The sequence below is a fragment of the Natator depressus genome, chromosome 21 (assembly GCF_965152275.1).
Source record: "Natator depressus isolate rNatDep1 chromosome 21, rNatDep2.hap1, whole genome shotgun sequence".
Lineage (NCBI taxonomy): Eukaryota > Metazoa > Chordata > Testudines > Cheloniidae > Natator > Natator depressus.
Window position 1 is genome coordinate 5927446 of NC_134254.1, and position 14097 is coordinate 5941542.

At 44.0% G+C, this 14097-nt stretch overlaps 1 protein-coding gene across 1 annotated transcript in view; it reads right to left on the reverse strand.

Moving 5' to 3' along the window:
• IKBKE (inhibitor of nuclear factor kappa B kinase subunit epsilon) overlaps nt 1-14097 on the reverse strand; it is a 78539-nt gene that overhangs the window by 36781 nt on the left and 27661 nt on the right. Inside the window, exons 20-21 of the mRNA XM_074936312.1 lie at nt 13313-13384; nt 11416-12257 (exon numbers count right to left, since the gene is read on the reverse strand). Coding sequence (XP_074792413.1) covers nt 12224-12257; nt 13313-13384 — 106 coding nt within the window. The 3' untranslated portion in view covers nt 11416-12223. The remainder of the gene's footprint in view (nt 1-11415; nt 12258-13312; nt 13385-14097) is intronic.

The window sequence follows — 14097 nt, forward strand, 5'->3', positions numbered from 1 at the left end:
GCTTGACCAGGGAACACCAAGCACTCCCTAAACATCATTGAGGGTTCAGTAAGTGCCCATGAGCCAGCTATTGTCCCCAGTTTACAGATAGGAATATTGAGGTACCGAGAAAGTAATTAGGTCAAGGTTTTCAAAAATGACTGTTTTGGGTGCTTCAGTTTCTGGGTGTCCAGCGAGAGAGAGGCTAAAAAGGTCTGATTTTCAGAAGGTGAGTGGTCCACAATTTCTGAAATTCGGGCCCTTTTAAGGCATCTAAAGTTGGATGGTTAAACAATGAGATGTTCAAAATTGCTAGACACGTCTGAAAATTTTGGCCAAGGTCACATGCCAAGTGAGCAGTAGAGCAGGGAACTGAATTGTGTCTTTCATGTCCCAGGCCATTGCCCTATCCCAGCACCACCCTTTCTTTCTGGCATAAGGGTTCTCATATGGATGTAAAACTGGTGCGACTTCAACGGTGTTACTCCTAAATAATTTTCAAAGAGTTACATGGGTTCCAATGAGCGAAGAATCAGGTTGATAATGTAAAGCGATAATAGCTTTTCATTTGCTGTATTGGAGGATAAATTTGAGTTCTTAAGTGTCTGTTTCACAAGTGAGTGAGGGATGAACCAGAGATATCGAAATCCAAAAAAGTACTGGATCTGGGTTACAAGCTAATTGTGCCACAATAGCACAGAGAGAGCATGAGGTTCACACTCAAGTCCATTATCAAACGGCAGTCCAGCTTGCAAACGTCTAGTTTCATTCCTCATGTCAGCACAAGTTGTTTGTTTTGCTTTTGCCTTTTTTCAGGTCCCTTCTTCACAATGTTCAGGATCCTGGTTTGTTTTAATATAATCGCAGCCGTGCTCTGTTCTATGAAATTGAGGGCTGCATTTTACTGAAGTGACAGAGTTACAATGCAGGTGCAGCCCACGCACCCACCCACCCACCCACCTCTGTAAGGGGAGAGAATGGAAGAATATTTGTGAGAGGCAAGTGCATGTTATGTCAAGGCTTCTTCATAAGAGATTTTACTTCAAGGTTATGTGGGATTTTGAAAAAAAACCCAAAAAACTTCAAATAAATATATATGGGCCCAGGAAGAGTCAATCCAAAAGTTTTGCTTCATATACAATTGTTGACAATTCCCCATTGGATTCTCAGTCTGTTCCAATCACATACATCCTTTATACTTACAGGGCTGGAAGAACTCACTTTCTCATGCATTTCTTGTCCTGTCAACATCGAGTCTCATGATCTGCACACAGGACCAAGACTCAGGAATTTTTGAGTTCCAGTCTTGTTCTGATACTGATTTTGTCTGTGACCTTGCGCAGATCACATAACTACTCACATAACCAACCCAGGAACCAAACCCCAATGCCAGCTGTATCCACATATCTATTCAAGGGACACCATCATAGGACCTAACCACATCAGCCATGCCATCAGGGGCTCGTTCACCTGCACATCTACCAATGTGATATATGCCAGCAATGCCCCTCTGCCATGTACACTGGCCAAACCGGACAGTCTCTATGCAAAAGAATAAATGGACACAAATCTGACATCAGGAATCATAATATTCAAAAACCAGCAGGAGAACACTTATCTCCCTGGTCACTCGATAACAGACCTGAAAGTGGCAATTCTTCAACAAAAAAACTTCAAGAACAGACTCCAATGTGAAACTGCAGAACTGAAATTAATTTGCAAACTGGACACCGTCAGATCAGGCCTGAATAAAGACTGGCAGTGGTTGGGTCACTACAAAACCTAAACCTAATTTCCCCCTACTGTAACTCACACCTTCTTGTCAACTGTCTGAACTGGGCAACTCTCATTACCACTTAAAAAGTTATTTTTCCTCCCTTGGTATCCTGCTGTTAATTGAATTGTCTCATTAGACTGACCTCACATTTGGTAAGGCAACTCACATCTTTTCATGTATTTATACCTGCTCCTGTATTTTCCTCTCCATGCATCTGATGAAGTGGGTTCTAGCCCATGAAAGCTTATGCCCAAATAAATTTGTTAGTCTCTAAGGTGCCATAAGGACTCCTCATTGTTTTTTCTCTCTGCCTTAGTTTCCCTATCAGTAAAATGGGGATATTTACTTACCTCTAAGATGGAGGAGGATTAAGAGAGTTAATATTTGTGAAATGCTATGTAGTCTTCTGCATATTTAAACAGATCTACCAATTATATACACACAAATTGCTTTCCCCCAATTAAAATGCAGCAACCTCTGAGGTGAGACTTTGCAGCTGTTTAACAGCACAGGGCCACACGACGCAACTGTTTAGGGCAGAACAACAACTAACTAGGTGGAACTATAGGTTGAAGTTAGATAGGCCCAGTGCTCTGACCTCTGCACAGCTCCAAAACCAACAGCAGAATTTATTCCTGGGAAAACTGTTTGAACACAACACGGTGCTTCTTTCCCTTGTTTGCTTTTCAGTACAGTGAGCAAATGCTGGATGATGTTGTTCACATCATCGTTTTATTTATGAAATGCTCTCCTGCCCCTCCACGAAAGGAAGTTCTCTACAACGGAGCTGGGTGAAATTTTCTGGACAAATAGTTTATTTGACAAGAAATATAATTTCAGGTTCACCCAAGCCATTTGCAAATTCAGATCAAATTCAGGTGAATAGTTTTGGCTGCAAATAGTGCGTGTGTATATATATATATATATATATTATATATATATATATTTAGGGTAAGTCATAAACTTTTCATTTTGATTTTTCATTTGAAAATGCCATCTAGTTTAAAAAATGAGCTAGATTTACTTACCCAAAAGACGACGACACCCCAAAACAAAAGAAAAAAGGATAAAAATCCACGTCAGGTCAAACATGTTTTGTTCGAACCAAATTGAAGTTAATTGAATTTTGAACACCGAACAAAAAAAAGACAGGTGTTTGCTCAGCTCTGATCTGACACACACCACGGGAGACATTTACAACCCTCCTCATGCTGAAACGAAATATTTGCTTAGCAGGTTTTAATACACAGCCAATATACCTGTAAAGAGTTGTATGGTTTTTATGTTTCCACTAGCAAAAAATGCACACTCAGCTGCTGGACAAAACACTTCCCCTCACTATGGACCAATACAGCTTGTTAAAGGGCTATTTGCCACAAGAGGAGATTAGTAAATGAACCATCACTTGAGAGAAAGCAGTAGACACGCTTAAGACATTGACTACCTATCCTGAACATTAAATACAACGATCGTCTGTCTTACCCCTCTACCTCACGGAGCAAGCAGGATATCAGGGCCTGTCCCGCAATCCACCCTTACTGTATTGTGGTGACATACTGTGGTCACTGTATCAACGTGTTTACAAGGTGAACTTTCAGGGGGCTGAAATACATGCTCAGAGTAAAAGTCACTGCCCACCAGGAGCCCACAATGGGTTATTTGCATCACAAGGTGGCAATTCAGGCAGCTTCTGACCTTCCACCCACCTCTATCCTGGGTTTTTTTACACTCTAGTTTGGGTGCCTCTTGAGATGCCAACTGTTTGTGTGTCAGACTCAGACCTGTTCTAGCTGACACAGGGTGTGCACGGCTGTGTGTGTGTTCTGAGCACAGATTGTTGCAGGACAAAGCTTAAGTCCATTTGAGAGGGTTCAAGTTGTTTTGCTCAATTCTCCTCTGCCAAAAACTCAGGGGGACAGCATCAGTTTCAAATGGTTTCACAATCTGAGACAAAATAAGAACTTGGGGGATTCCCCAGTTGCTTTTGGATTCAGTCTGTTAGTGGTTCTCGCCAGAGGAAATTCCCTGTGCATGCTGGAAGGGGTCACCCTTATTGCCTCTTTATACCATTTAATAGCACATGCCTAGACATAGGCTGGAGGAGGCAGGCTACAGGAAATTTTGCAGAGGCGGGGTTCCATCAGAGAAGCTGATCTTCCCTTTGGTGGAAAGTCCCCTTCCATCACAACAGAAAACCTTCTCCCTACAGTGTATTGCGTCTGTCTGATTCCGCCGTGTCTGCTCTTGTGGCCAGGGAGTGGGAAAGTTTGCACACTGCTCTGTAATAATGGTGCACAAAGGGGTGAAGACAACAAATCCATATTTGTGACAGGAACACAAAGTGCAGAAGTCTCTGATTTCCGAGGAGAAAGGGCAGAGTGCGATCATTTGGAAGGGATTTGGCGCTGGCCTCATTTTGTTCCTGTATAAAATCAAAATACCCGATTTCATGTATGAGCGCTTTTGAAAATCCCATCTTGTGTGTTCAAACTCTGAGGAGCAGAAAGAATGTCTTACTCTCGGGAAGAAGGATGTTTTTGAGAGCAAAGCATGAGACTAAGGGTCAGGACACCCGGGCTTTACCCCCAGCTGTGCCATGGAATCCATGTGCGACTTCAGGCAAGTCACCGAACACTCTATGCCTCAGCTTCCCCATCAGTAAAATGGGGATTCAGAGCAGATCAGTGTGGCTACATTAATGAATGTTTCTTACGCATTTCCAGGCAAGGTGCTACAGAAATGCAAAATAGTATTGTATGGGAATGAGCTGGAACACATCACTTTCCTCCCACTTAGATTTTAAAATGCAGCATTAAAAAAAAAAAGCAGGTTTTTGGACAGTCTCTTTAAATTGCTAGGTTAAGCTTGCATAGGGATACAGCCCAGGGCTTGCTTGCAAGAGGACAGCAGTAGCCACGCTAGAGTACCTGGGGAAAAAGCAAGCTCACTGCTCTTTTCCCAAGCTCCTGGACTGGACAGCTACATTCCATTAAGCTCTATTTTGCAGAAAAGAGGATATAGTTTCTTCCCTAGAAAAATATGTTTCCATTTTCATTTGTCAGCAGGTTTGTACGGGCCAGGAAAAGGCTGATGAGAAACAATGGTTAACCTAGCTCAAATAACCTTTAAGAACCAGCGCATCTCATCTTCTGACACTGAAAATCATGAGGTGACTATTAAAAGATATAAATGAGACCGATATACACACACAGCCCCTCTCCCTCACCCCCTGGCTCATCTGTTCACTAAAAAAAACCCCATCTATGGGGTCAGTTGATTTTTGTTTGAGAGATTCCAAACACAAGGGGTGAAATTCTGGCCCTGCAGAAAGCAATGGGAGTTTTGCCAGCACCTTCAGTGAGGCCAGGGTTCACCCCAGCTGCTTGAGATGGTGGGGGCCGTGGCAGGGTGCAGAAGGGAATGAAAGAAACTTTCTATGTCAAGGGTTAACATAAGAAAATTACAAGCCAAATAATTTTGGCAGGAGGATTTCTGTTTCATGTTGATTCAGGGTGTTCTGTCTAACTGCTGTTTTATGACAGTTTAAACAGGACAAAAGCTGTTAGCGAAGCCCTTCAGGAAGTTTGCCAAAAAAGCCCAACCAACTCCTGGTCCGAACCCCAGCTGGTGTAAACCAGTGCCACTCCATTGAAGTCAAGGGAGCTATGCTAATTTACACCCGCTCAGCTTCTAGTCCTCTGCTCCTCCAAGAGTTCTAAGTACGTTTAAGGCTGACAAATATAAATGCTAGTTTATAAATTAGGAGGTTCCTAGAAAATAATTTGTGGGTAAGGTTTTTAAAACAGGGCCTCATTCCCAGCGTGTTCACAATAGCAAATGGTTTGGTTTGAGAGCTGGATATTTAAAATTGGAATGTAAAGGGAACATTTAGATTCTATGCCAGCTTTCACTTGGTATATACAATTTTTTCCCTCCAGGAGTCTCCAGAGGTGGTTCTTATACCTTACACCACGGTCTTTGCAGAAGTGTTACGTTAACACCATTTAAATTGTTTAATGTTTCAGACTTAGGTATATAACAATTTTAGCCCCAGTTGATTTTAGCCCCAGTGGCCACTAATTTCTTGATTCCTCATTTCTTAGTCGTTCAACCAGACAAACCCAGGGGCTGACTTTGTGGATACGGAACACCCACAATTCCCACTGAAAACAATGGCAGTTCAACGTGTCGGAAAGAACAGCTCCTAGAAGTCTCAAGAGTTAGGATGGATGGTCCAGTGGTTAGGGCACAAGCTGGGACTTGGGTTCAAGTCCTTTCTCCACCTCAGCCTTCCTGTGTGAGCATGAGCGAGTCACAGCCTCTCTATGCCTCCCGTTCCCATTTGTATAATAGCACTGCCCTGCCTCATAGGAGCGCGTGATGATAAACACAGTAAAGATTATGAGGATCTCAAATCCTATGGTGATGGGGGCCATGTGAGTGCCTTAGATAGGCACTCTAAAACAGGGGCACTTGAAGGTTGGGGGCCACTTCTGAAAATTTTGGCTTTTAATCTCTCCTCTGTAGAGTTTGGGGCTCATTTTATGCATGTTGTGGGCCCCCATTGGTTTTTTTTTTTTTTTTTTTTTTTTTTTTTTAAAGTTTTATCCTTCAGGGATCACGTTTGCATCAAGGAAGCAAAACAAGCCCTTGTGATGTGACCACTGCATATTAAACTGACCTTAACTAATACTCACTTTTACTATGTGCTACCCCCACCAACCGCTGTACTCACATTTTGTCCTTTGCTATTTACTTCAATCGTAAACGCTGAAGCAGGAACTGTGTGCGCGCATCGACCCCCTCCCCACCCACACACCCCCTAGCACAATGATGCCCAATCCCTGATCAGGGCCCTCTGGGTGCTACCACAATACATGTATTTAATAGTAATAAGCTGAAAGAAAACCAAGTAGTGAACTTCCCACCTTGATCTCCAGCCCAGTCCTGTGGCCCTTGGAGGGTTGGATCCTGATTTCTTCCTAAGGCATCTCTCCAACTCTATCCCTAAAGAAACCTCTTTATGGTCCTTCCCTCAACTGGCTGTTCAAAAGGTGGGGTATGCAGATCTGAAATTAACCTCGTTAACCAGGGAGCAGCCCTATGCCTGTATGCATCATGTGCAACAGTAACAACAGCTAGTGTTTAGCTTCCCCAAGCAGGAAGCAATAAAATAAAATAAAATTAAATTAAAATGAAAATAAAATGCCCATCAGGCACAAGGATAGTGGAGGCTTATCAAGACTGTGAGGCTATTAATTTCTCTTCAGGTCAATACCACCCTATTGTCAGGGAGTGAAGGATACACTCAGGGCTTAGACTCTGAGCTTAAGCAGTACTTTGGGACCGTTCAGTTTCTTTAAATCATAATGACAAAGTGACCTGTCAGGCTGCCTGAACCTGAAGGACGTGACTGCTCGAAGGACAGAAGAAGAATCAACGCTCTGGAACCAAAACATTCACTCGGGGGTTGAGGTTTGACGGTGGGGTTTACTGTTGATTGTTTAGCAAACAAATGGTTAGCCACAGAAAACGCATTGGAAAGGGAATTGCAGGAGAGGTGAAGGAAAGAAAAGGAACAGCTTTATACAGATCTGCTGGGACAGTCATTCTTAGTATCTGGTTTGCTATTAATTCAGACCATCATGCTTGGATAGCAGCCCAGCTTCTCTTTCGATATGTGGGATCAGCAGATTGGCTGGAAAGTATGAACCACTGCAAGCATTTTGCACTTTTCCCGTGCCTTGATCCGAAGCTCTCAAAGCACTTGGACTCAACAATCTCCAGGGGCAGCCCAGTATTGCTATTGTCATTATGTAAGTGTGGAGGCTGAAGCCCAGGAAGGTGAAGTGACTTGCTGAAGGTAAAATCAAATCCACTAGGACTCAGGAATCTGAGCTCTCAAATCCCTTCCTTTGGTGACCCAGGCCCATAATCAGACCCAGTGCCAGGAACAGAAGTCAGATGTCTTGGTTCCTCGTCCCTCGCTCTGAGCACGTGATCCAATGCTATGTTCAAGAGCTGGAAATAGAACCCAGGAGTCCTGGCTCCCTGTCCCCTGATGTAACCATTGGATACTACTTCCTCCCTTAAAAGTATCCAGTTAGTCATATCGTAAAAATGCTAATAGCTTCAATCATCATCAAAATTAGCAAGAAATATTATGAAGGGGCAGGGACCGACAAACACATTGAAACGTTAAATTTCATAATTGTGAAACTTTCCTCCAACAATAAAAAGTTTCTCTTTCTGAAGTTCATCTTGGGAAACTGACCAGGAAGCTTGACACAGAGGGGCTGTTCTACTCCATCACGTCTTTGAAACACTCAGCTTGCCCTGACTTGTAACACATCTACCACCAGTGTGCAGTGGAGGGAAAACCCACAACCACAAGGCAACTATGGTTTTACTAGACATGGAGATGAATTCCTGGCAGCGCCGGTACAAAAGCACCTATTTGCATTGCGAAAGAGTCAGAGGCCCATTGATGCCCATGTAGGCATCCACTCAGAGGCAGTCCCTGCCCCAAGGAGTTTGCAATTTGAATAGACAGGGAAGAAAAGGGAAGTGACTTGCCCAAGGTCATCCAGCAGGCCAGTGGCACAACCAGAAATAGAACCCAGGTCTCCTGGCTCCCAGCCCAGTACCCTACCCTCTTTATCACACTGTCTGTCCACTTACCATTACTAAATGGCGATAAACACTTGGCTATAAGGACCAAGAAGTGCAATGAGCCTGTGTTTACCACTAGAGACGCCTGGACACCTTCTACATTGCATCATTAGCATCGTTCCCTTTTTGTAGAATGAAAAGTAAGAGTCTAGGGGGCATAGGCAATGATTTATCTCTAAGTGTGTGTGTGGGGAGAGCACCAGGGGAATTCCCTCCCCTTTTAAACGATCAGCTCCCAGGTTCTAAATGACCACCTCTCAGACAGGCATTGCATTTGCAACCCCCCTGCCCTCCCACTTTCTGTGAGCTGCATCATCACTCAGTTTAGCTCCATTTGCAGCTTGGAGACCTTTATATGGGTCTCTCTGCTCCCCTCCGCTGGGGGTTTCACCCATAAATCACCCAGCGGGAAGATAGAAAAGGGCACGGGAAATGACACTGCTTGCAAATAGCATCTTGATGTCATCTAATGTTTGCCCCCTAAAGAGCCTAAGCTTCCTATATCACCACCTGACACACTGCTGCCAGCAAACAGCTGAGTCAGCAGATAACAGCTAACGATTACAGCCCCTCGTAAAGCCCAACGTTAAAAAACGGTAGGAAGTTCGGGGCATAAAGACTGGAGGCAAAGCATTTGGAATCAGCATTGACTTAGAGCAGCGGGGATTTCGAATAGATCTCGTGTTTTTCCTGGCCTACAATTATGTGGGAATTAACTCCCCTCTCCCTCAGGCCCAGCTCCCCCAGACCAACACAGACAAAGGGCTGTGGCTGTCCTCACACACACACAAAGCAGCCATGGCATCTTCAAACCGCCCTACTGGCTCAGCTTTCATTTCAGCCATCATCTCACAACTGCCCTGTTTTAAGTCCTCCACAAACTCACTCCAGCCAACCTCATGGACTTAGTCTCCCCTCCTTCTCTCCCTGCTCAATCAACACTGGCCTCATCTTTGCATCCCTCCCTGCTCCCTTCTCAATGCTGCCAGTGTGAGAGCCTTCTCCTCAGCAGCTCCTGCCTTCGAGAACAGCTTCCCTGTCTCTCTGACCCAGAGGCTACCCCATTTCACAACTCAGAAGATAACAAATGATCCTTTCTTTGCTTATACCTATTTCAGTCTCTCTTGCTATTCATTACAGTGGAGTCTAGAGGCCCCAACCAAGCTCAGGGAACCATTGTGCTGGATGTTGCACAGACACATCAGAGAGAGCCCCTGCCACAAAGAGTTTAGGATCCAAACCAACAGAACAAAAAGAGCATGAGAAGGGAATTAGTTGCGTGAATAGATTTTTCTATTTACACCCAGCAGGCCAGCGGCAGAGGCAGGAGCAGAACCCATCCCTCATGACTCCCAGTCCAGTACTCTATCCACTAGGTCATGCTTCCTCAAGGCCCCAGTCTCTATTATTTTGGGATAAACTTTAATCACTAAAGGCCTGCTGGGGAGCAGCAATCAATCAAGCTATAGAACATGCAAACAATCTGTTTCTCCTTTACAAATGCAGTCACATTTTATAATGAACTCTGCACACAGCAACACGAAACACCCATTGTTCGTTTGTTCTCATGTGGATTTATCTTCAAAACCATGCCTGAAAATTATGGCTTGGATCCCGCACTCTGGCGCATGCAGGCAGACCCCTGTGCCCACGCAGAATCCCACTGAAGCACATGGAGTTTGCCCAAGCAGAATGGGGGCCTGTGCATGTATCACATAAACACGGACACCTTTGCATCCACTGTCAAAACGCATTATCTCCCTAATGAAAGCTAACAAAACGCTTTCCTGGAACGCTGCAAAGTCAGATTTACTGAGAGTCTGGGACTGTCCAGATCTGCAAACTCCAGAGACACTATTCTGCATGTTGGAGCAGAGGCATTATAAATAGCCCTAGTAATTATTTCTGTAACAAAACAACATTTCTGTAACCATTTTATTCCATTATCATGTGTACGTTAACAGACACCACAGACATGACCAAGCAAATGAGTTCCATTTACAAGTTCTTCTCCAAACAAACCAGACCATTCCTGTGTTTCACATTCGGTTTGCATTAAAGAGATACCTTCTCTGCATCAGATACACTGTAGGATCCAGATCAACTGTACCACCAAATACGCTTGGATCACTGATTATCTGGGTAACCAGAGTCAAGGGACAGGGAGCCAAGAGGGCACCGTATTAGAAAAGGTTTGGAGAACGAAGCATTCGGGTAGTCGGTGTTCTGCTATCACATACATGGGATCTAGATACACGCACACAGCTCTCGTTAACTCTGGTGGCGGTTAAAAGCTGAGATTGAAGAAAGAAGAGATTCCTGATTGAAAACAAGATTGAAATTCATAGGGCCAAATCATGAAGCTGGTGTAGATCAGTGAAGCTCCAATGGAGACACCAGCTGAGGATCTGGCCCCTATTGTCAAGGAATGCTAACAGTGGCTAGTGAAATTATCCCAAAAAGTTATTTTTTATACCATCCATTTCATGTGTGTAGCTTTCTGTGAACAAATGTTCAAAAGTGCCTTCATGATTTAGAAGTCAAAGCCCAATTGTCAAGAGTGATTTGGGCACTTAAGAGCTGGAAGTTCCATTAACTTTCAGTAAGATTCAGGCTCCTAAGTGCTCAAGTCCCTTTTGAAAATACAATTTAGGTCTCCAAGTCACTTTTGAACATTTTTCACTAGGTCCCTTAGGGGATGCAAATTTAACAGATTTAAATTAAATTGCCAATAAGCAGTCAGACCAGCATTCTCTGGAATAATTCAGCATTTCACAGCTGGATCATCTGTCTGCTTGGCATTGACTTCCATGGCTCATCCCAAAACAAAAATCACCCTTTCCCACGTGTAAAGATGAGTTTGGATGCAGCCTATGGAAGTCACACTCAAGGATTTTACACAATGTCTTCCCTATGGAATTACTCAGGGAGAGAGTGGGCGCATGTGTGTATAAGTACAGATCTCATGTATTGCTTTGGAAACGTACCTACAAGACACAGCAACAGAAGGTTCTTATTGTTTCCTATTCTTATGGCAATCGGTAATCAGACCGCATGCGACTTAGATGGAGAGGAAGTGACAAAACACAACCAGATGGTCAAGTCAGTCTCCAGCAGACATTTGACAACAGCTACACTCCAAAGAGAAGCTCTTCGAAGATTTGGTGCTGTTGATTTCTGCATTGTCCATATTCTACCTTTTCCCAGTTGGAAGAGGGAATATTTCCATGCTGGAGCAGATCTTTGGTCCATCGAGTCCATTAAACTTCCTGCACACGACTCACACTGGAAAGGACCCTTGACGATCAAAATTGACAAGGATAAGGAACCCAGGAGATCATGTCATGGAAAATCATCTTTATGCTGGAGTCACAAATTACACAGACTTCTGGTTGTATTCCATGGGTGGGAGAGATGTGAGGTGGCTTAAAGATGCTGATTCAATCTAACCCATTTCATCTAACAGAGCATGGCCTCCTTGATACTGGATGAAGTCAGCAATTCGATGGGAACAAGAAAGAGAAGTACAATACTGGAAACAATCTGTTTTCTCAAAGGAAACCCAAACAGGGTAATGTTTGAACAACATTAGGGACACTGCCAGTATTCAAGCGCTTGAGGCTTGCAGCCCAGGTAAGGCTAATGCTGGTGAATTGTGCCAAAGTGCTGGAGCAGAGAGGTAGGACAAGGTGATGTCTTTGAGCTAAAGTTCTCCATTGATCTTGACCCAAAGCGTGAGATATAATTTAAAAACCAAAACACTATTTCATCAGCTCCACATCCATCACATCTCCCTCAAACATCTGGAGCAGACGCAACCCCACTTAACCTGTGGGAACAAAATCAAAAGGTTTATACTAGAGAAGGACACAAAGCAACCTTCCTGGATTCATACACTCCTGAATTCTGGGGTGGAATTTGGATGTGGATCCAAACTTTTGAAGCTTGCTCCCACATCTGAAATAAACCATTCATTTCCATAACACACCTGCTCTTTCTTCTTCATTCACAGCCAGCTCTATGGTGATAATGTAGTTCATGTCTCTAAAAGCAGGCAGGGATGCAAACACTGAGGTACAAAATAGAAGGTTTCTCCCTCTAAATTCTAGCCTGAAACATATTGACATTTTGATTCTTTTTATTCAGAAGCATTCATACTAACTGAGGTGGTGTTGTCTAGGGAACAGGAGGTGAGTCTCCTGGGTTTTATTTTGGTCTCTGCCACTGACTTGCCGTGTGACCCTAGGCAAGTCACTTAACCTTTCTCTGCCTCAGTTTCTCTATCTGTAAGCAAAGATATATTTCATGCTGTTAAATCACTTTGCAATCCTCGGACCCAAGGACCAGGAGAAGTGACAGATCTTCTTCTTAGTAGTAGGAGGCCGATCTTATACTTAGAATGTTTCATCCAGAAATTCTTTACAAATTCATTTGCTAAGTGCATACAGGAAACACTTCATCCATCACTGCAATACAGCTACTTCTGGAGTGGAAGACAGCAACTGTTGAACAGTGCAGTGCAACAAAGGAGGAATGTCTGAAATGGCAGGGTGAAATGTAGGTAGGCATTCACATAAGCTGAGGTCAGACATAACTTCAAAGGCAAGTAAACTCTTCAGAAGTGCTAGGTCAGGAGCTAAATTTAGTATAGTCCTAATATCACTGTGAGAAAGGGCTCAGTTGACTGGCATAACTTGGTTGTAGACCTTATATTCCTTTATCTCATTACAGTACCAATGATCAGCACTATTCCCCTGGTCAAATTCATATCCGAACCATCCCATGCTCCTCCCCGGCAGCCAGTTAAGCTCTGTCTAGACATTTGAGGCGGCAAGTAAACGCTCGGCTGAGTATCTTTACTGCACACAGAGCACTTTCTCTTACCGCTCAATGATGATGTTGTTGCTCTGGAGGTCATCAGCTACCAGTTTCATTTGCTCCCGAAGCGCCTTCATTCTGATGAAGACACAAACAAGCCTCTTAACACACATGCTGTTTTGCTAGTGGGAGGGTTTCCTGCAGAAGGGAAGTGGAAGTCCTCTTCTCTTCAGCAAGTCCTCACCCTCGGGTAGGAGAACAGCATGTGCAAAAGTAAATGGCTTAACGCCGTGAAGAACACAAGAGAAACGTTCCCCAGCAGGAGGTGTAAGTAAGGCCCTACCAAATTCATGGCCATGAAAAACACATCATGGACCGTGAAATCTGGTCTTTTTTGTGCTTTTACCTTATACTATAGAGATTTCACAAGGGAGACCAGCGTTACTCAAACTGGAGTCCAAAAGAAGTTTGTGGGGGGTTGCAAGGTTATTTTAGGAGGTCGCAGTATTGCCACCCTTACTCCTGAGCTGCCTTCAGAGCTGGGCGGCCGGAGAGCAGCGACTGTTGGCCAGGCACCCAGCTCTGAAGGCAGCGCCGCCACCGGCAGCGGCAGCAGGGCAGAAGGGTGGCACTACCACAACCCCCCCTACAATAACCTTGCGACCCCCCCACAACTCCTTTTTGGGTCAGGCCCCTTACAATTTACAGCACTGTGAAATTTCAGATTTAAATAGCTGAAATCATGAAATTTACGATTTTTCAAGTCTTATGGCCATGAAATTGACCAAAATGGACCGTGAATTTCGTAGGGCCCTAGGTATAAGGCAGTCCTGCGAGTACCAAGCACAGAG